A 22,229-nucleotide genomic window follows, 5' to 3' on the forward strand; every position below is an offset into this window, starting at 1 on the left:
CTTAAACTGATATGAGGAGAAAAAGACTTCAGTGGCTGCTCGTGGCTTAAATGCAAAAAAGCCAGAATGCTTTGGACAAGTCACCAGTCCAAAAAGCTCCTCTTAACAATTGTCCATACAACATTTTTTTGATTATTTTTTTCAATGATCTTTTGCAAAACCAATCAAAATCCTTAAAAGCACACATCTTATTCATGGAAGCTCAATTCTTTCTTTCTAAGGAGCTGTCCATTTCATAAAATCGCTTTATCAGGAGAGACTTCCACATGGCACAAGTGTGGAAACACGGTAGCCAGCAGCATACATCAAGCATTGCTACTTGAGAAAAAGAATTGAGCTTCCAAGCATAAGATAAGTGTGCTTTTGTGGATTTTGACTGATTTAGCAAAAGATAATTGATAAAAATAATCTAAAAAAATGTTGTATGGACAATTGTTAAGAGGAGTTTTTTGGACTAGTGATGTGTGTGATGTAAGGCTCTCTGGCATTTACTACTACTGATCATTTCTATAGTGCTACTAGATTATTGGAACACTGTATACATTATATGCAGGTACTTTGTCCCTAGAGGGCTGACAATCTAAGCCTTTTGTATCTTGGGCAATAGAGGGTCAAGTGACTTGCAGAAGGTCACAGGGAGCTGCCGTGGGAATCGAATCAAGGTTGCCAGGATCAAAGCCCGCTGCACTAAACATTAGGCTACTCTTCTACTCCGTTTAAACTGTGAGCACCCTCTAAGGGACGACTATTGGAGCTGGGAGCCTTGGGGGTGGGTATCACTCAAAACCATCAATTTGCGTATTATCAGATAGCACATTATGTCAGATCTCTAGAACAAGGGAAATTGAGTAGTGGACATGGGCGCCAAATAAGGGCATTTTTTAGTTCTATACGAGGGGAGCGTTTATCGGTCTCTGGATTACAAAAAGCATTGGGAGAGACGAGCAGAGGTAGAGATACAGGTTATATATTAGGGAAATGGGCCCATGACCTAAAGCGTCCAAACCTGAAGTTAGACTTTCAGAAACTATCTGCTAGGATACCTACTCTATCGAGAAATGCGACCATGAGGGAATGTCAATATAGGATCCTATATAGAGCATACATGTCAAAGCAGCAACTATCTAAATTCGGAGGAGGAATTGATCCTTTATGCACTAAGTGCGGGCAGAGGGAAGGCACACTATTCCATTACCTTTGGGAGTGTTACAAAATCCAGAATTATTGGAGGCAAATTGTGGGATTTCTAGAGTTGGTATTAAAGAATAAGGTCCCACTTACTCCGCAGGGTCTCCTTTTGGATCAATATGAGCTTTTTGTCTCGCACACGGGGGGAGCCAGGCAATTCATCAGGAAAGCCAGTTTAGTAGGTAAGAAACTGATTTTGCAGGCCTGGGTACACTCTGACCCGCCGGAGTATTGGCATTGGAGAAATAGATTATATGAATTGCTGATGATGGAGAGGAGAGAGGTGGGATCCTCCCCTAAGGGGAAGAAGGCATTCTTGAGGATCTGGGAACCCTATATCCAGTCCCTGGCACCCAGGGCGAGAAGTTTTATTCTGAACCGACTATAGGCGGTCATGTCTGGTTTTTTTTTTTTTTTTTGGTTTGAAACGAGATGCATCACATGGTTGAAACAGAGTTTGTTGCTATATTCTGCAGTTCTGTATAAGCACCAGGATAACAGAGTCCTCTTTGCAGTATCATCCATAAAATCTGTTGAACATTAAAACCACCAGGAAGGGAGGGAGGGGGGAGGGGGGGGTCTAGGGATAAAAGAAGAAAATGATTTGATGTATGTGGAAGGTCTACAAGTTGTCTGTGGTATCAGTAAGGCTACCTGCCGAGCATTAAGTATACAGATTTCATATAATAAGTCAATAAATAGATTAAAACTTAAAGACTTCCAAAGGAGACAAGATATGTAATTTTATATAGCATGTTTATTGAGAATTCAACATTCTGTATCACATATTGTATCTTCAAAATATCATTGGTTCTTTGTTGTATTTTTCATACTCTTTAATAAAAAGATTTAAACATAAACTGTGAGCACCCACTGAAGTCTTTCTCCTCATATCAATTTAAGTGGGGTGGACAATTCTCTTGTTTCACTCACCATTTGTGCTTTACTTTTCGCATCTGAGTGAGTGTATTAGTCACTAGTTTTTGGAAAATACTATGAACCATTATTTTCCAGATAGATTTGGGAAAGCCACTGCTTATTCCTGAGAGTCCTTTGACTGACCACCTGCTCCCTTGACTCCTGCCCATCAAATATAATATACAGCTGGCAAGCATGGACCTCTTAGAAGGGGGCCACAAAATTGTGAACACCTCCTTTTGTTAATGGACAACTACCAGTAGCATTAAAATGACAGAGGTGAGACCTCAATAAGCTTGAAAGTTATAGGCCAGTATCTAACATCCCATTTCTCAGCTGTATTTGACACTGTGGACCACAATATAACACTAACACGACTGGTAGAAACAGGTATCGGCAGCACAGCACTTGCTCGGTTCAGATCCTGTCTATAAAATAGGGAACAGTTCATAATGTGTGGCAGCATCTTATCACTACCATAGGGGCTGACCTGCAGGGTACCAGAAGGATTGATATTGTCACCTATTTTATTTATCTATCTCAAGCCATTAGTCAAGCTTATTTGGTTGGTGGATATTCAGTTCTGCATCTACACAGATGTGATGCAGTTTCTCCTACCCATTGAACCAGACTAACTTACAGCCCTGAATAAACTGGCTTCCTGTCTTAACAGCAATTAAAAAATAGTCTAGAAACAAAAAAATTTGAATCCAAGTAAAATAGACCTCCCGTATGTCCCTAACACAGCGGTCACATGCCCAACATCAAAATCCCTTTTGGAAACTACATACTCCCCCTTAAGTCACAGGTCAGGAATCTTCAGGTACAGCTGAACTCGGCATTTATGCTGAACCCCAAATCCAAGCACTTGCCTTTATTGCCTGTTAACACTCTCTCTCTTGTCATAGTAGTTAACACCATCAAGCCTGGATTACTGTAACGCACTGTATGTTGGTGTGATTAAAAACTGCTTTGCCAGCTCCAGTTTATTCAGAATGCTGCAGCAAAGCTGATAGAAGGTTGTAAGTGGCATGATCACATCACATCATTTCTGCAAAATCTTTGCTGGCTACCAGTATCATATACTGTAGGGCTAAATTTAGAACTCTGATCTTCAAGGCCTTAAAGGAAATGGGCCAGAGTACTTGAAGAACAGGATTTCCCTCTACATATCACCAAGGTCTCCCCAAAGAATATCCCTAACCACACCCTCTCCAAAAGAAATTGCGTGATGTGACACCCAACTAGCGGGTGTTCTCTGGAGTAACATAGTAGATGACGGCAGAAAGAGACCTGCATGGTCCATCCAGTCTGCCCAACAAGATAAACTCATATGTTCTACTTTTTGTGTATACCTTACCTTGGTTTGTATCTGCCATTTTCAGGGCACAGACCGTAGCCTGCTAACTAGCTAGTCAGTCACACGAGGACTAACCTTAGCTGCACTGTAGCAGGACTTGCTTATCACACGTACTGAAGCTGAGATCGGTTGCACGCACCTTTTCTGACTGCAGGTGCAGTTTTTCCTTAAGTTAGTCACCCTTATCTATCTATATGTTCCACCTCTATTTGTTCCCTTTTCTGTCTACTAAAGATTTTTTTTTTACTTGTCAATTTTTTAAAAATTTTCCAATATAGAACATAATACAAACAGGACAACAAAATTTTCCACTAGGAATAAAAATTAGCAGGATACAGATATGCAGCCAAAAGTTAGAACTCCCGTGGGTGAATTTCATCAAAAGGGCAGCAAATAAATATGTTGCCATTTCCTCTTGTTTCAGAGTATAAGCCCCCCCCCCTTTTTTTTTTTATTAGTGCATGTGATGCTTTACTGACTTGTTCTGTGCTTCTTGGAGCTGCTAGCACTTTTTGGCAGTGCTTGAGGACTTGGGTTGCTGTGGTTAACCAGCCTCACCACACAGGATAAGGGGGAGCATTGAGCCAAACCTAAAGCATTAATACCTTCCTGAACTCCTGTCTTGTTGAGCACTGCGCTAGGCCTTAAGATACAAGAGATCCTGTCGGGGGGGTTGAGCAGAGGAGCTGTTCTGAGCAGTTAGAGATTAGGTGGGCCAAATGTGAGACTGAAAGGAAGTGGTGGGCATTTGACATTTTAGGGCCTGTGGTTAAGGCCCGGGAAGGGGGAAGATGGCTGCAGAGAGGAAGGTTTGAAGTTAAGCTTTGTCACTGTGTGACAAGAGGAAAAGTTTTAGCCAAGTTGAGTTCTCAGAGCTGAGCACTTTTTTTTTTTTTCTTCCTTCACAGCTTACTGCAAACGTTCTGATATTTCTCTGCACCAACATCATCGGGATCTGCACCCACTACCCGGCTGAAGTGTCCCAGCGCCAGGCTTTCCAGGAGACTCGGGGGTATATTCAAGCACGCTTGCACCTGCAGAGGGAGAATCAGCAGCAGGTATATGGGGTCCCTTCCAGGGAAGGCGAATAGGGGAGAAAGGGGGCTGTTGCAGTTCTGTGAATTAACACCCCTTCCTCCCTCCCGTTTTGGATTTGTTAACATCTTTGTTTGTGGCCTGTAGGAGCGTCTCCTGCTGTCTGTGTTGCCCCGGCATGTTGCCATGGAGATGAAGGAAGATATCAACACAAAGAAGGAGGACATGATGTTCCATAAAATCTACATTCAGAAACATGACAATGTCAGGTGCGGAAGAGGGATGAGGGGGCAGGCTATGTGAGGGAAGGGAATGGTGAGTTCTCAGGCTGTATGTGAGCTGGGAGGTAGTGGTAAGAGGGCAGGCTTCCATGTACATGTGTAGGAGAAGGGAAGTGATGAGAGACAGACCATGTATTGGGAAGGGAGGGGGGGAGAGAAAAATAATTGACCAGAGCCTCCTGTAGTCAAATGCCAGGCAGCAGAACAGCTAGTCTGTTTGCGGGGGCACAGGTGGATGCTGACCAGAGTATCTTTGAGTGGGTGTAGTGTTCATGCCACTTCTCAGCTTCTCTTTGGCTAAGATCCAAATGTAAGGTCTGCTTTGTGAGCTGAGGATGGTTTCTTCTGGGCCGTTTGGCTGGCTGAGACTGACCTGTACAATATGGGGGAGAGGGGTTAATTTCCTGCCACCTGACAACACTTGGGGACACAATTATATTTAAACTGTGATCAAAGGAGAAGGATGCAGCAGCCTGGTTATTTAAAGAAAAAAAAATATGCACACATACACGGCCACAGCTGATGTTAGTGCCCTAGGGTAGTAAAAAGTAGAGTATATGGTTCCCAAAGGGTGCATTTGTATCCTCCATCAAGCAGCTCTAACCATTCCTTATTCCTCCTCCCCTGCCCCCCTCCACAAACCATACAGCCCAGATCTAAGCCTGGGTTTCTTCATGGCTCGGTGGGTGTGAGGTGTTGGGGCTTATAGTCCTTTCCACACCACTCTCTTGTTCTGCTCTTTACTCTTGGTTGAGTGGCCCAAGTGAGGCTTTGTCTTGGGACAACAGTCTGGAGGGCCCCCTTCTTTCTCCCATTTCCTTGATGACTTTTCTTTTCCTCCTTCCAACAGCATCCTGTTTGCAGATATTGAGGGCTTCACTAGCCTGGCATCCCAGTGCACGGCTCAAGAACTGGTGATGACGCTCAATGAGCTCTTTGCACGCTTTGACAAGCTGGCAGCTGTGAGTGCACTTCAGTGTGTCTATGAGATAAATAAACCAAGTACAGGAGTATGTGAACAGATGGTTTGTGAGGAAAATGTACCAAAGTGGCCCATTCTTTGTCTTTGTGAGACAGACCAGTAGTGTGTGAGTGTATATATCTCAGTGGTTCTCACCCCAGTCCTGGTGAACCCAGCAAAGCTATATCAAGCATGTTCATTGTGGCTGTCTCGAAAACCTGAATGGCTTTGTTGGTCCCGAAGACTGGATTTAGAACCACCAGCATAGGAAGCATCATGTGAACAACTGTGCATGCATAGTGAATACTGGGCTGGCTTATGGGTATCTGACACCGTGGACATACATTCAGCTGTGCTGCCCTCCATCCCCCATCGCCTGAAGCATATTAGAGCAATCTGCTGCCTGGGGGAAGGGATGAGAGAGCTCTGCCCACGCGCCCACGTCCCCCCCCCCCCCCCCCAGAACAATAAAAGGTGTCCTTAGAGCCCCCAGATCCCCTTCCTTGTCTGTCTCAGATTTCCAGCATTTCCCCTCTTATTATGTTTGTTTATTAAAAAATGTATATATCGCCACACTTTACCAGATCTAGGCGGTTAACAATATACTAAAAAAAAAAATAATAATAAATAAATATTATAATAAAAAAGAAAAGAACGCCATTTTTATATAGAAAAGACTTCTCATACACTCAAGAATACCCATTCACAGGAGAATTATATTTCGTAAGTTGCAGCATCTTCAGTAAATCCTCATATCATCTTCATCACATATCTCAAACACTTGGCGAAAACAATTACTGAGAGATCATTTACTTTTCAGGGGGCTCAACTTTGATATCTGTTATCTTTGAATATGAGATTACAATCTTCATATTTGTTGTTTAGGAAGATGCTAAAGACATTTATATGAATGTTAAATTTGGGACCTGTATTAGTCTATTCTGTTTTTGTAAATGTTCTTATTGTTAGGATTCACAGCAGTTCACAAAAAAAAGAAAAATTCATATCAGGAATTACATTTTTTTTTCAGATTAACTTCATCTCTCAGATTTTTTGGTAGTTCATTCCATAAATGAGGGGCCAGCCAATAAAAGGCTCTATCTCGTGTTCTTTCCCTCCTAAATCTGTTTAACTTTGGAACCATCATTCTAAAATCCTACACTGATCTAAGAACCCTGTTCCTCTGCAGAGCCTTACCCCTGTCACTGCTTACGGTAGCTGTGCCTCCATTATCACTCCCTTTCTCTAGCATTAAAGAAGAATCAGAGCAGCCAGCACAGGGCCCTGTTCACATGTGTGCGCTCTAGAACTGCCCCCTCTGAACTTCTGCTTTAGGGCCACTGATAATTGCTGCTCTGACTCCACCCTCAAAATTGTGCCACCCTAGTCAAACCTAGTCCACCTAGTGGTAGGGCCAGGTGTCCATGGCACAGCTGTATGGCATTATGTGGAAAATTTTAAAGCATTTGTGGAGGAGTTTGTCATCCATTTTAATTTTTCTTCTGTGTTTCTAGGAAAATCACTGTTTACGGATCAAAATCCTAGGGGATTGTTACTACTGTGTATCAGGACTGCCAGAGGCGCGAGCAGACCACGCCCACTGCTGTGTGGAGATGGGCGTAGACATGATTGAAGCCATCTCGTAAGTAGAAGCAAACCTTTTCTGAATTCTGCCCATGCCTGACTCTACTGTACTTTACCTGTATTGAACTCTGTTTCTTAACCCTGGGCTGTAGCCAAATGAATGTTTTATCTCTGTCCTCCTCCCTTGGCACTATGGCTACTCAGCTTCACATTCCAGCCTGTATCAATACCTTGTGTATGCAGGCAGTACCTGTTTCCTCATTTTCTCTCTAATATACTGTTCCTTAGCGTCCCTCCGGACCGGTCCAGGGATTGCCTGATGGGTTATGCACCTCCTCCAACAGGTGGAGACTGAGAACTCTGAATCTAGGGAACCCATAAAAGCCCTAGCCACGTAGCCCTAGAGTCAGTATTCTCAGTCTCCAGCAGGTGGAAGGAGGTAATAGCCCTTAGTCTCTTCAAGGAATTGTTTTTTCCTCTTTTTGGCTCAGTTAGAATAGCACAGAATTTTTTCTTCTGCTTTCCCTTCTGTGCCCAGAGTAATTTGGCTTGGTGGAACTGAGTGCAGTGCATACTCTAGTCAGCCCTGAGGTGCTACACCCGGAGGCACCGGGTCCCTCCCTCGACTTTCCTCCTACTTCCCCCAGTCAGCGCCTCGTGCTGTGGGCTGGGGAGGGCTCATTCTCTCCGGCAGGAGAGCAGTTCAGCCCAGGGAGAAGGCAGCAGTTAAAAAAAAAAATCATGAACGGCACAGCATCTCCGAGCTCCTTGGAAAGGAGTTAATATTTGGTCGCTCTCGCTCTCTCCCTGCTTTTCCTGGTTGGGTGGAGGTGGAGTCTTGGCGGAGATCTAGGACCAGCAGGACTGGCCATGAGCGAGAAAATGTGCCTTTGTCTAGTCTGCGAGCACCGGGGGGGTTGGAGCCTCCGGCTCGTGCAAATTTTGTACGGCGATCGAGGAGTCGGGGGCGGTGGCTCCTTTGCTTACGGCGGGATCAGCTGCGAGGGTGCCTCCTGCGGCTCCGCCGGCCCCAGTGCTTGCTGCTCTGAGACCAGAAGCAGCGCTTCCTTCGAGGAGGTCTGAAACGGGGCTCACCCTGGGTGGGGCAGGAATGGCGGTCATTTTGTCTGCTCCATCCTGCACGGAGGACAGAACTGTGGCTGCTTCGCAAGCGCAGTCGGAGGCGGTAATTCCTGCTCCAGGGGGGGTGCAGGAAGGAGGATTCCCTCCAAAATTTGTATTACAGATGTATCAGGCTTTTCTTTTGAAACAAGCAGGTTCCTCATATGCCACTTCTGTGGAAGGGGGTTCTAGGCAGGAAGTTTCTGCTAAAAAGCCGAGAGAGTCCTGGAGAGTAGAGGATGGTCAGGATTTTGAGCAGGACCTGGACATCCCTTCTGTGGGGGATATAGACATGCTGGAGGACCCTCAGTTTGAGGATCCAGAAGATTCAGAAGCAGCGACAGAGCCTTCTTTTCCAGGTGAAGATCCTTCGGTGGTCCGTATCTTCCACAAAGACGATCTGCAGGTGCTTATTTCCTTGGTAGCTAACACGTTGCCTTTTGAGGAGGAACAGCCCGTGACTATGGAGTCGCGTAAAGTTGATATGCTGATTGAAGGCATTAGGCGTCCGGGTAAGACCTTTCCTATGCATCAAGACATTAGAGATATTATCCAGGCTCAATAGGACGCTCTGGACTCTTCCTTTAGGCTGGCCAGGTCTATGGTTCGACTGTATCCAGTTCCAAATGAGGGCAAATTGCTGCTCAAAGTACCGGTAGTGGATGCGGTAGTGTCAGCGGTCACAAAGCGCAATACAGTCCCTGTGGATGGAGGTACAGCTCTTCGCGACAGTCAAGACTGCAGGGTTGAAGCCCTCTTAAAGAGTAGTTTTGATGTTTCTTCTCTGGCCATGCAAACAGCTATATGTGGCTCATTGGTGGCTAGAGCCTGTTTCCGGTGGACAGAGAAAGTTCTAGAGAGGTCTTCAGATGGATCTGAATACGGTAGACGCCAAAGTAGCTAAGATTGAGATGGGCTCGGCTTTTCTGGTGGATGCTCTGTATGATTTACTGAGGGCTTCTTCAAAATCAATGGCCCTAGGAGTTGCGGCTTGCCATTCTCTTTGGTTGCGGGGTTGGTCCGCAGATGCAGCGTCTAAGTTAAGTTAAGTAAGTTTCCTTTCAGAGGTGCCCTATTATTCAGAGAAGAGTTGGACAAGCTGCTCCGTAGCCTGGGGGATACCAAGATTCCTCACCTACCGGAGGATCACCCTAGGGGCCCTCCACGATCCTTTCCTATGGGTCATGGTCGGGGCCGAGATTTCCACAGGTTTCATTCAGGCAGAGGTGTGCATCCACAACGGTCTCATTATTTTCAAAGAAACCAGTTTTTTGAGGGTCTCGAAGAGGGGGTAGAGACACCACTTCGTCCTTTCAATCTCCAGCCCATCCAGCCCAATGAAGGTTTTGGAGACCCTCCTCTGATTCCAGTGGGTGCTCGACTAGCTCAGTTTTATCAGAGGTGGGCCTAGATTACTCAGATCAGTGGATCTTGGAGGTTATTCGAGACAGGTACGCCTTATAATTCGCTAGACCTCTCTCAGACGCTTTTCTAGAGTCTCCCTGCCACTCTCGTATCAAAGTGGGTACGGTAAGGGACACTCTACGCAGGTTACTTCTGCTCCAGGCCATTTGCTGGTCCCTCAGGAACAATCGGGAAGGGACGCTATTCCATTTACTTTGTGGTCCCAAAGAAGGAGGGTTCCTTTCGTCCTGTTTTGGATCTCAAGCCGGTAAATCGCACACTCAAAATCCCCAGTTTTCGGATGGAAACTCTTCACTCGGTTATTGTGGCAGTGCGTACAGGAGAGTTCTTAACTGCTCTAGATTTGACAGAGGCTTACTTGCACATTCCACTTTGTCAGGCACATCAGCGATTCCTTCGGTTTGCCACTCTAGGCCACCACTATCAATTTCGAGCGCTTCCATTCGGTCTGGCCACGGCGCCACATACATTCACCAAAGTCATGGTAGTCGTAGCGGCGGCTCTCAGAAATGAAGGAATTTTAGTTCACCCTTATCTGGATGACTGGTTAATTCGGGCAAAGTCTTTCCAAGAGAGCGTACAGGTCCCACAATGAGAGTTTCAATTCCTGCAGTCTCTAGGATGGGTGGTCAACTCAGCCAAGAGCCATCTGGTACCCTCTCAGACCCTCGAGTACTTGGGAGTGTTGTTCAACACGGCCGAGGGTCGGGTTTTCCTTCCTCACACCAGAATACACAAGCTGCAGTCGCAGATTCAGGCTTTATTGCGCAGACTCGCTCCCTGCGCCCGAGACTATCTGCAGGTGTTGGGGTCCATGGCAACGGCGATAGAAGCCGTGCCGTGGGCCAGGGCGCACATGAGATGTCTGCAGCTCTCTCTGCTGTCTCGATGGTCTCCTCAGACAGACTCTTTACAGAAGAGATTACCTTTACGGATGCGGGAACGCACCAGCCTGTTTTGGTGGCTAAGATCTTTCAACTTGACCAAGGGCATGCCGCTGGATCCGCCTCAGTGACACTGATAACGACAGATGCCAGCCTGACGGGCTGGGGTGCTCACTGCCTGGGTCAATTTGCGCAGGACTGGTGGTCTCTGGCTGACGGGTCTCTTTATGCGTTTCCGCCGTGGCCGCTGCTGGGTCGCATCATTCAGCGAATCGAGGAACACAGAGGCCCGGTGATTCTGGTGGCTCCGGATTGGCTTCGCAGGCCATGGTATGCGAATCTCATGCATCTTCTAGTTGCTCCTCCCCTCCATCTTCTGGTAGATCCCGGCCTTTTTCAGGGTCCAATCTGTCATCCAGACCCGGCTTGGTTTTGTCTTACGGCCTGGCTCTTGAAAGGGCACGGTTAACAAAGAGGGGCTACTCACCAAAGGTCATTTCCACCATGCTTCGGTCGAGTTGTCAGTCAATTTCTCTGAATTACATCAGGATTTGGCGAATCTTTGAGGCGTGGTGTGCGGATTGGAACATTTCTCCATTAAGGTCTTCTCTCCCGCAGTTACTGGAATTTTTACAACATGGTTTTGATAATGGTTTAGTTTGCGCTTCTCTTAAGGTTCAGTTTGCAGCTTTGTCCTGCTTTCAGGGCCACATTCGAGGCAAGTCCTTAGCTAGGCTTCCGGATGTGGTCCGGTTTATGAAGGGAGTAAACCTTCTGCGTCCGCCTTTTCGATCCATTTTTCCCATTTGGGATCTTAATATGGTCCTATCGGTTCTTACTAGAGCTCCTTTTGAGCCCTTATCTGCATGCTCTCTGAAGGACTTGACGCTTAAGGCTTTCTTTTTAGTGGCCATTACATTGGCCTGGCGTGTCTCAGAATTGCAGGCTCTTTCCTGTGGGTCTCCATTTTTGGAATTCTCGAGGGAACGGGTAGTGCTGCGTCCGGTTCCTTCTTTCCTTCCTAAGGTCGTGTCCCGTTTTCATGTGTCTCAATCTATCGTCCTACTGGTTTTCCGGACTCTGGATGTCGGGAGAGCTTTGAAACACTATCTCAAGACTATTCAGGAGTTCAGACGGTTGGATTGTCTCTTTCTTCTCGTTGGAGGACCCCGTAAGGGCTTAGCGGCGTCTAAACCAACCTTGTCTTGATGGCTGAAAGAGATGGTAGGGTCTGCTTACCTGTTATCGGGAAAACAAGTTCCGACGGGAATCAAGGCTCACTTTACTAGAGGGCAGGCGGCCTCTTGGGCGGAACGCTCCTTGGTTCCTCCTTTGGACATTTGTAAAGCGGCGACATGGTCTTTCTTGCATTCCTTTTCGAAGCATTACAGGTTGGATGTGCAGTGTCATCAGGAGGCAATTTTTGGAGCTAGTGTTCTCTCCTCTGGCTTGCTGGGGTCCTTTCCTTAAGAGCACTGCTTTGTTACTTCCCATCAGTCAATCCCTGGATCGGTACGGAGGGATGATAAGGAAGGAGAAATTAGATCTTACCTTCTAATTTGCTTTCCTTTAGTCCCTCCGGACCGGTCCAGGCCCCACCCTTTCTTGCTAAATACTGTTGGAAAATTTGTAGGTATGTTCATTTTGTTTTTTTTCTAGTTCGAGTTGGTGGTTGGAGCTGCTTTGTTCTTTGCGGTATTCTATTAAAAAAAAAAAAAAAAAATTCTAACGGACCGACACAGAGGTGTTCCAGTCTTGCTTTCCCCATTGTGCTTATCATGGGATGGCTTCTTGGATGCTCAGTGGCACAGAAGGGTATTCTTGGCTTTATTTCCTCTTTTCCTGCTTTTTTACTAGTATACTGAGTCTAGGGCTACGTGGTTAGGGCTTTTATGGGCTCTCTAGATTCAGAGTTCTCAATCTCCACCTGCTGGAGGAGGTGCATAACCCATCAGTCAATCCCTGGACCATTCCGGAGGGTCTAAAGGAAAGCAAATTAGCAAGTAAGATCTAATTTCTCCACACTTGTTAGTAATGACAGACTGGTACGTCTACTCAGATTTTATGTCCCTCTGCAGAACGGTACCATATCTTTGTTAGTTTTAACTGTAGAGCAGGGGTTCTCACCCCAGTCCTTGGTAAACACCATACCAGTCTGGTTTTCAGGATACCTATAATGAATGTGCATAAGATTCAATTTGCATGCACTGCCTCTGGTGTATGCACATCTATGTCATACATATTCATTGTGGGTATCCTAAAACCTGACTGGCTGGTTGTATCATAAGAACATAAGAATAGCCGTACTAGGTCAGACCAATGGTCCATCTAGCCCAGTACCTGCTTCCAACAGTGGACAATTCAGGTCACAAGTACCTGACAGAATCCCAGATAGTAGTAACATTCATGCTACTGATTCCAGGGACAAGCAGTGGCTTTCACCATGTCTATCTCCAAGAACTTGTTCAAACGTAGATATATTAACTGCTGATACCCGATCCTCTGGCAATGAATTCCAGAGCTTAACTATTCGTTGAGTGAGAAAATATTTCCTCCTGTTCGTTTTAAAAGTAGTACCACGTGACTTCCTTGAATATCCCCTAGTATTTGTACTTTTTGAAAGAGCAAAAAATTGATTTATGTTTACCCATTCTACACCACTAAGTGTTTTGTAGACCTCTGTCATATTCCCCCTCAGCCATCTCTTTTCCAAGCTGAAGAGTCTTAGCCTTTTAAGCCTTTCCTCGTATGAGAGGAGTTCCATCGCCTTAATCATTTTGGTTGCCCTTCTTTGAACCTTTTCTAATTCTGCTGTGTCTTTAAGATACTGTGACCAGAATTGCACACAGTGCTCAAGGTGTGATCGCACCATGGAGTGATACAGACACATTATAATATTCTTTGTCTTATTTTACTACTATACTATCTATGTCTAATACACCGCTCATTGGTTCACAAAGAACTTTGCGGCAGTTTTCATATTCAAGAGAAACTCTTCATATGAAGAGAGAATTACAAATTAGTAGAAACAAACAGTTATTTTACCAGATACATATCTTGCTTCACTTAAAAAAAAAAAAAACAAACATTGGAACCGGTCATCTAGAAAATTAATTAATGCTAAGGGAAGTGAAAATGTGTAATAGTTGTTTAATGTCCATAGGTAATGATTTCCAGAGTCTTGCTCCTTGAACTGAAATAAACTTTCATGAATAGACTTATAACATACATTTTTAATTGAAGGATATCCCAAGCATAAAGTCCTGGAGAAACAAAGTTTACGACCCTGAGATGATATCACCAATAATCCCCCGACTCCCTCAGAATTTAATCCATACAAGGATTTATGAACCAAACTAAGAATTTTAAACTGGATACATTTCTGATTAGTTAACCAGTGAAGATCTGTCAAAATAGGGGCTTCAAAAATGGTATATTTAAACAAAGCCCACTCCTGATTTGAAGTCCTAGCCTTTGCAACCTTTTTTTTTAACTGTTTTCCTAATTTTATCATAATTATCCTTTTGAAAATGAAATGCTGATATTGTAGGGTGCCTTAGTGATTGCACTTCACTTATTAAGTCAAATTTGATCACGCTATGATCACTATTTTGCAGTGGTCCCAACACCATTACTTCTTGTACTGCATTCCACTAAGGACTAGATCTATAATAGCTCCCCTTCTTGTCAGTTCCTGGACCAGTTCCTCCAAGAATCATTTATTACGTCTAGGAATTTTACTTTCCTAGCACTCCCTGATGTGGCATTTAACCAGTTAATATCATGGTAATTAAAATCACCCATTATTATACTGTTGCCAGTCTTGTTAGCTTTTCTAATTTCTGTTAACATATCTTCATCTGTCTGATTGTTTTGGCCTGGCAGACAGTAGTATAGCACAAAAAAACAGAAGAAACCAGTCTTCGTAAGGAAATCAACAAGAAACAAAACAGCGAAGATGACTAACAAAAACAAAAAATAAAAATAAAAAATATATATTAAAAACGTCAAAATTAATCATAAAATATGTATTTAAAAAATAAATCCATCAAGATCAAAAATTACATAAAAAAGACGACACTTTGGATGTAAAAATGAAGAATCAACTTTATTAGCCAAAAGGTAGGAGGGAGAAAGGGACTCGACACAGCTGTGTTTCGGCCGTACTGGCCTGCGTCAGGAGTCTATACAAATCAAAAAACATAAACAGTGTAAAACAAACAATAACGTATGGTCACGTAAAGAGACAATATAAATATATATTAAAAAATTGTACTATTGCAAGCGATATCTCAAACGTGAGATAAAAGTCAAATTGACGTAAAACCAACCACAGTGATGAAATAAACCTAATAAAGATCAGTAATAATTTAACTTCTACGAAAAACCATGTGCTAGGGATATTGTATAAATAATAAACCTAAAATTTTTACATTCAATTCCAGTGTACATACACAGGATTATGTGAATATCTCTCTTTAGGATTATCCAGCACATCGACAATAAAAATTACACCTGTCAATCATAGTGTTTTTTGATTTGTATAGACTCCTGACGCAGGCCAGTACAGCCGAAACAGCTGTGTCGAGTCCCTTTCTCCCTGCTACCGTTTGGCTAATAAAGTTGATTCTTCATTTTTACATCCAAAGTGTCGTCTTTTTTATGTAATTTTTGATCTTGATGGATTTATTTTTTAAATACATATTTTATGATTAATTTTGACGTTTTTAATATATATTTTTTATTTTTATTTTTTGTTTTTTATTTTTGTTAGACAATAGTATAGCCCCATAGCCTTTACAAATGGAATTTCTATCCTTAAGGATTCCACATTGCTGTCTAACTTATGCAGAATTTTTGCATTGTTTGACTCAATTCCCTCTTTAACATACAATGCAATCCCCCCTCCAATTTGATCCATTCTTTCATTGCGATATAATTTATATCCTGATAACAGTGTCCCATTGATTGTCCTCCTTCCATCAGGTATCTGAAATACCTATTATATCTACCTCTTCTTGTAGTAATATATACTCTAACTCCTGTCTTATTTTTTAGGCTTCTAGCATTTGTATACAGACACTTCAAAGTGTGTTTTTCCTTTGCGTCTACAAAGATAATTTACAACCTTTGCTCTATTCTACCCTTAAATGCTTCTGACTTTCTTTCACTTTTGTTGAAACCTCTCTATTGGGATTCCCTAAATGCTTTATTATAAGGATACCTCACTCCGAACCATGCGACTGTCTGCTTTCCCCTCCATTCTAATTTAAAAGCTGCTCCTGAGGCTTAGTTGAAAACCCCTGCACTAGAGGCTTGATTTGTGTTATCTCTAAACTGTAAGCGGTAGCCTGTGTTCTATTGTGTTCTCAGTTTTGTGGTGTGAAGGAACCTTACTAAAATTTTATAAAGAACCACTGGTTGAGCACTGTCTCCATGTTAAAGGACAGGTTATGTGCAGAGCTGAGTGCCTTTCCCCCAGACTTCAAAAGAACTTGGTGATATCAGACTTGCTCTCTGTCCCTCAATTCCCTTCCCCTCTACCCGCAGCCTTGTGCGAGAAGTGACTGGGGTTAACGTGAACATGCGAGTAGGAATCCACAGCGGGCGTGTGCACTGCGGTGTCCTGGGGCTGCGCAAGTGGCAGTTTGATGTCTGGTCCAATGATGTCACCCTGGCCAATCACATGGAGGCTGGCGGCAAAGCTGGGTGAGTTTGAGAGACAATTTCCAGGCCCGAGGAGAGGATGAGTTGGGTTGTGTTGACACACGTGTGTGTTGAAGACAGAATGAGTGGCATATTGAGTGTTTTACAGGCTATGAGTGTGATATCAGAGTGTTTGTATGTGTTTTGTGTGTGTCAGTGATATAGGCTTTTCTGTTGGATGGGGTAGTTGGTCGTTATCTGCCAAAACTTACTGTGTGCTGTGATATGCTTTTGGCAGGAGGATACATATCACCAGGGCCACCCTACAGTACTTGAATGGAGATTATGAGGTGGAGCCGGGCCATGGTGGGGATAGAAATGCCTACCTCAAGGAGAACAACATTGAGACCTTCCTGATTGTGGGTTGTACTCAGAAACGCGTAAGTCCTTCCTTGGGTGAGAGGAGCTTGGATTCCATCCTTCAGGTCTGAATCTTGTTTCTGTGGCTGCCTACAAAAGCAGACTAATGTCTGCTTCTTATTCCAGAAAGAAGAGAAGGCAATGATAGCCAGACTACAGCGAGCTCGTGCCAACTCCAATGAGGGCCTGATGCCACGCTGGGTGCCAGAGCGTTCCTTTTCCCGCACCAAGGATTCCAAGGCATTCAGGCAGATGGTGAGTAAAGTTCTTACCAGTTTATGGGGTCAGGTGGCCTCCCTCTTCAGCTATACAACTGGTTTTGACCACTTTCTCTAGCAACTGAATTTAGAGCTTAATTGTGCCTTGACCGAAAGACTACTTTCATATATTTGTTTTGAAAACCACTATGCTCTGATCAGGGGCGTAGCCACGGGCGGGCCCGGGTGGGTCTGGGCCCACCTAATTTCGAGTCAGGCCCGCCCAGCAGCAAAGTTCCTGACGGTGATTCCAGTCGCAGCAATTCCCACACGCTGCCTGCCAGTGCCGGCTGCCGCTCGATCTCCTTGCGCTACTAAGCGCTAACCCGGAAGTCTCTCCTCTGCAGGAGAGACTTCCGGGTTAGCGCTTAGTAGCGCGAGGAGATTGTTGAGCGGTAGCCGGCAGGCAGCGTGTGGGAATCGCTGCGACTGGAATCGCCGTCAGGAACTTTGCTGCTGGGCAGGCCTGCAAGGAGGGTGAGATGCTGCAGCTGCAGGGGGGGGGGGGGGAAAAGATGACGCATGGGGGAGGGAAGACGGGGGGGGGGACACAGCAGCTGCACAGGGGGAAGGGAAGATGGAAAGAAAGATGCTGCACAGGGGGGAGAGAAGATGGAAAGATGAGGCTTGGTTGGTGGGTGAGGGAGATGCAGCAAAGGGGTGGAGGGGTGAGGAAGGAAGAAGGCTTGGCTGTGTATAAGGTGGAGGAGAGGGACACATGCTGCATACAGAGGAGATAGGTGGGGAGGGGGAGAAATGGTAGGCATAGGGGTGGAGAGGAGGGAGAAATGGTGGGTATAGTGGTGGAGGGAGGGCGGAGCAGAGAAAATTCACTTTGGGCTTAGGCCCACCCAAAACTGGCTGTCTGGCTACGCCACTGGCTCTGATAGTCAAGCGGTATAATAAATTTAATAAATCGCAAACCGTAAAGCATAAATGATATTAATGAAGACACACAAAAATATCTGAAATAAAATACAACTAATCATTAAGGGGCCATTTTACTAAAGCTTAGCGTGCACTTGTGGACCTTAGCGTGATCTAAGTGCCACGTGGCTTATAGGCATAAAATAGGATGTGCAGCATTTAGTGTGCACAAATTTCATTAGCACTTACCAAGCTTTAGTAAAACAGCCCGTAAAGCATAAATTGATCACATATTTTACAGGAAGAAAAAAGTACAGTACAGTCTCTATTATCCTACCAGCTGGCATATCCGACAGACGCCCCGTGACATCACTGCTCTGTACTTGTGCTCAGGTTGCCTGCTCTACAATTTTTTTTTTTCGTTGTTGATTAGTGTTAGTGTAACCCTGTAGGTTAGAATATGTTTTTTAAATAAAAAAAACACCTGGTCAACAGGATCAGATCTGAGTCAGGAGGCAGGACCGGCAGTGACATTGCCATGGCTGAAAGTCGCCATGGTATTAGGAAGATCCAGTGGTTTGAGCCCGGGCAGGATCAGGGCTGAAGAGGCTCACGGTTGAGGGTTGCTGCAGGTGCTGGAGTACTGCGGTGACTGGGCAGCATTGGGCCGCATTGACATAGTTCCTGAGGAGTCCAGGTTGACTGAGCGTATGTCTTGGGAGTATGAGGGGCAGACTGTGTTGGGCTGCTCAGGGTTTCTGTTGTGCATGTGCAGTTTCCATATGCATGCACTAAGGAGGTCAGGAGTTGGGCCTGAACAAAGATGGGCTGATTTATTGCGGTATTTCAGCACTTGCGGCAACCCTCAACTGTGACTCAGACCACTGGACCTTCCTGCTACTTGCAGCTACAGCAATGTCATTGTTGGTCCTTCCTCCTGACCCAGAACACCCAAACCCGATCCTGTTAACCAAGTATTTTTATTTAAAAACATATCCTAACCTACAGGGTTATATTAGTAAACATTTTTAAAGTAAACATTGTTTTCCATATTATCCGACTTTTCACTTATCCAACAATGGGCTGGTCCCATTTACGTCTGATAATTGAAACTCTACTGTACTAAAATTAATAAAATACTAATTAATCAGTAAAAGCTTAATTGAAAGCAATTGGGGGCATATTTTATTTAACATTGTAACAAGTTATTCTTAGCACATATGGCTTCAGGCAATAAATTCCATTATCATGGGCCTGCTAGAGAGAATACCCTAGCCCACATAGATATATTAACTTGGCTGCTTTTGCTGATAGAATCAACAGTTGATGTGTGTCCTTAGAACATGGTGCATATACTAGTTGATACTAAGCTAATAATTTCCACAAATTCTGGAGTTACTTTGGGAATTTGTAGCAGTTTAAAAATCAGCAGGCATACTTTAAATTTAGCTTGCTGTGCAGTAGACCATCAATGAAGAGACTTGAATGCGTCATATGCTCCCTAATTCCACACCCTGTAAGTAGTGGAAAACTCTGCCACCCGACTCTGCAATGACTGTAAATAAGAAGCTGGTAAACCTAAGAACAATGAGTTGCAGTAATCAGGGTAATATAAAGCCATTACTTGCAGAACTGAACAGAAATCAGAAGAAAAGAAAATTACTACTACTACTACTATTTAGCATTTCTATAGCGCTACAAAGCATACGCAGCGCTGCACAAACATAGAAGAAAGACAGTCCCTGCTCAAAGAGCTTACAATCTAATAGACAAAAAATAAATAAAGTAAGCAAATCAAATCAATTAATGTGAACGGGAAGGAAGAGAGGAGGGTAGGTGGAGGCGAGTGGTTACAAGTGGTTACGAGTCAAAAGCAATGTTAAAGAGGTGGGCTTTCAGTCTAGATTTAAAGGTGGCCAAGGATGGGGCAAGACGTAGGGGCTCAGGAAGTTTATTCCAGGTGTAGGGTGCAGAGAGACAAAAGGCGCGAAGTCTAAAGAATGCTATGCTTACTGCTTTCTTGATTGAGTAAGACATTAGAAGGTGCAAATGTCCAAAAGGAGCAGCCAGAGGAACCAAGTAGTGGCTAACAAATCAAGAATTTATTTCAAGAAGCAGTTTTTCTTGATGAGGTGTTATATATTATCCTACCACATACGTGCTTCAGTCATTGCTCAAGTTGTTTCGGCAGCTGGACTGCCTGCATCGGAGATACATTCAGTCTTTATAATAGGTAATCAATAGAAATAAAACATGGAAAAGAAAATAAGATGATACCTTTTTTATTGGGCATAACTTATTAGCTTTCGAAGGTAACCCTTCTTCGTCAGATCAGAAATAAGCAAATGTTTATAGATGGCAATATATATAAGTGAAACATCAAAGCATTCCATTGACAGTCTAACAGGATGAGGGTGGGTTAGGTGAGAGACAGGGAGAAGTCAGGTGGATGAGGGGCAGGGAGATATGCATGGAGATAAGAGGGTGACAAAGCAGTACAATTTTATGCTTGATTATGGGCTAGAAAACCCAAATCTTTGTTACATTTAATTTACATAGACACCATATGAAAAATGCTAGTACCAACCAGGATGTCACCTCTGTGGGACAACACTTTACAAAACCAGAACACTGTACCAGTGATTTTATGGTAAGTATCCTAAAAGGGAACTTTAAAACAATACAGGAATGTAAGACCTTTGAAGTCAGAATGATTCAATATTTTGCCACCCACCAGACAGGACAACAAAGATCTGGGTTTTCTAGCCCATTATAAACCATAAAATTGTACTGCTTTGTCACCCTCTTATCTGCATGCATATCTCCCTGCCCCTCACCTAACCCACCCTCATCCTGTCACTGAAATGCTTTGATGTTTCACTTATATATACTGTCATCTACCAACATTTGCTTATTTCCGATCTGACGAAGAAGGGCTACCTTCGAAAGCTAATCAAAAAATGTAAAGTTATGTCCAATAAAAAGGTATCATCTTATTTTCTTTTCATGTTTTATTTTTATTGATTACCTTTAAAAGTGGACTAACACGGCTACCACATTTCTCTACTCAAGTCTTTATAATAGAAACAAATGACATAATTTGAGAGGAGATCTTCAGTGCATAAAGATTGCCTGCATGTTCATTTTTGTAGAAGCAAGTTCTAAGTAACACACAGTTCTTAAAAAAAATTACGCCAAAATTCAAATACAAAGAATAGTACTTATTTAACATTAGCATGGTGCTCTGCAAAATAAAAAGATTTCAAAGCATGGCAAACTCAAGTATGGAGAAATTTGTCTTATATGCAAAGGAAAACTGTTCCAAAGCTTAGTCACTTGGAACAAGAAAGATGAATCAAGAACTCACTTAAATCAGAATCCTCTAATAGAAGGAAAAGCAAGCAAGCATGAATGTTTAGATGCAAGCATCAGAGTTTAGAAATAGTAAGGTAAAAGAAAGTACCCTAGACCAAAGCACTTCAATTTTGTTCAGTTTCAACTTAGTGGCTAATAGTTTATTTGTTTTTCAGGGTGCTGAGATATGGAAAAATATTCTTATAGAACTTCATTTAATAACATTGTATCTGTCCTTTCATAAGACCCTCAAAACATCTATTCTTAAACCAACATACTTAGATTTATCTAAGGCTGAAGATTTTCTGAATATAGGAATGTAGTGGGTAATTTTGCTGTAAATTCCTTCTATCTGGAAATTTTCTTGAGATTGTAAACTGCTTTGCATTAATTAGTTAAAAGCGGAGTAAAAATAATGCAATACAATACAATTGTTTACACTGACAGTTATTTCCTCATAGTTTTTCACAGGGATCAGTAATTGTGCGCCCGATATTCAGTGCAATTGGCACTGAGCCTGGATATTCAATGCTGGGCCATTTCCAGTGACCAGCATTGAATATCCAGGTGTATTTTGACTGGTTTAAATTTTGGGGAGATCCAAGATTGAAGAATTAGCGTCCTTGAAGTAACAGAGGGTAATTAAAGAAAAAGGTACTGAAGTAAAGATGAGAGGCGAAGTCGAAATAAACTACATATCTTCCAAATATGGGTTATTAGCTTCCACCCAGAGAAAATATATCTATTTAACAAATTCTTATAATTATTTAGCTTCTGCCAAAAACCTCAAATGGTCTGGATCAAAAAATACGTATCTAGTAGTTGCTAACACAATCTCACATTTACATAGGTATCGAAACTGAAAAGTGCCCCCCATGGACTTCTTCCTTCTCTCTTGAGTTGATTTAGTAAGATCTGGGAAAACCC

General features: G+C 43.5%; 1 protein-coding gene across 1 annotated transcript in view; it reads left to right on the plus strand.

Annotated features, from left to right (window-relative positions):
• The window catches only part of ADCY6 (adenylate cyclase 6), a 209,560-nt gene that overhangs the window by 115,221 nt on the left and 72,110 nt on the right, over positions 1-22,229 (plus strand). The window contains exons 4-10 of the mRNA XM_030196836.1: positions 4,375-4,524; positions 4,649-4,770; positions 5,633-5,744; positions 7,258-7,385; positions 16,309-16,467; positions 16,703-16,844; positions 16,951-17,079. Of these exons, the coding sequence (XP_030052696.1) occupies positions 4,375-4,524; positions 4,649-4,770; positions 5,633-5,744; positions 7,258-7,385; positions 16,309-16,467; positions 16,703-16,844; positions 16,951-17,079 (942 nt within the window). The remainder of the gene's footprint in view (positions 1-4,374; positions 4,525-4,648; positions 4,771-5,632; positions 5,745-7,257; positions 7,386-16,308; positions 16,468-16,702; positions 16,845-16,950; positions 17,080-22,229) is intronic.

This window comes from Microcaecilia unicolor, chromosome 3 (assembly GCF_901765095.1).
Source record: "Microcaecilia unicolor chromosome 3, aMicUni1.1, whole genome shotgun sequence".
Classification (NCBI taxonomy): Eukaryota; Metazoa; Chordata; class Amphibia; order Gymnophiona; family Siphonopidae; genus Microcaecilia; species Microcaecilia unicolor.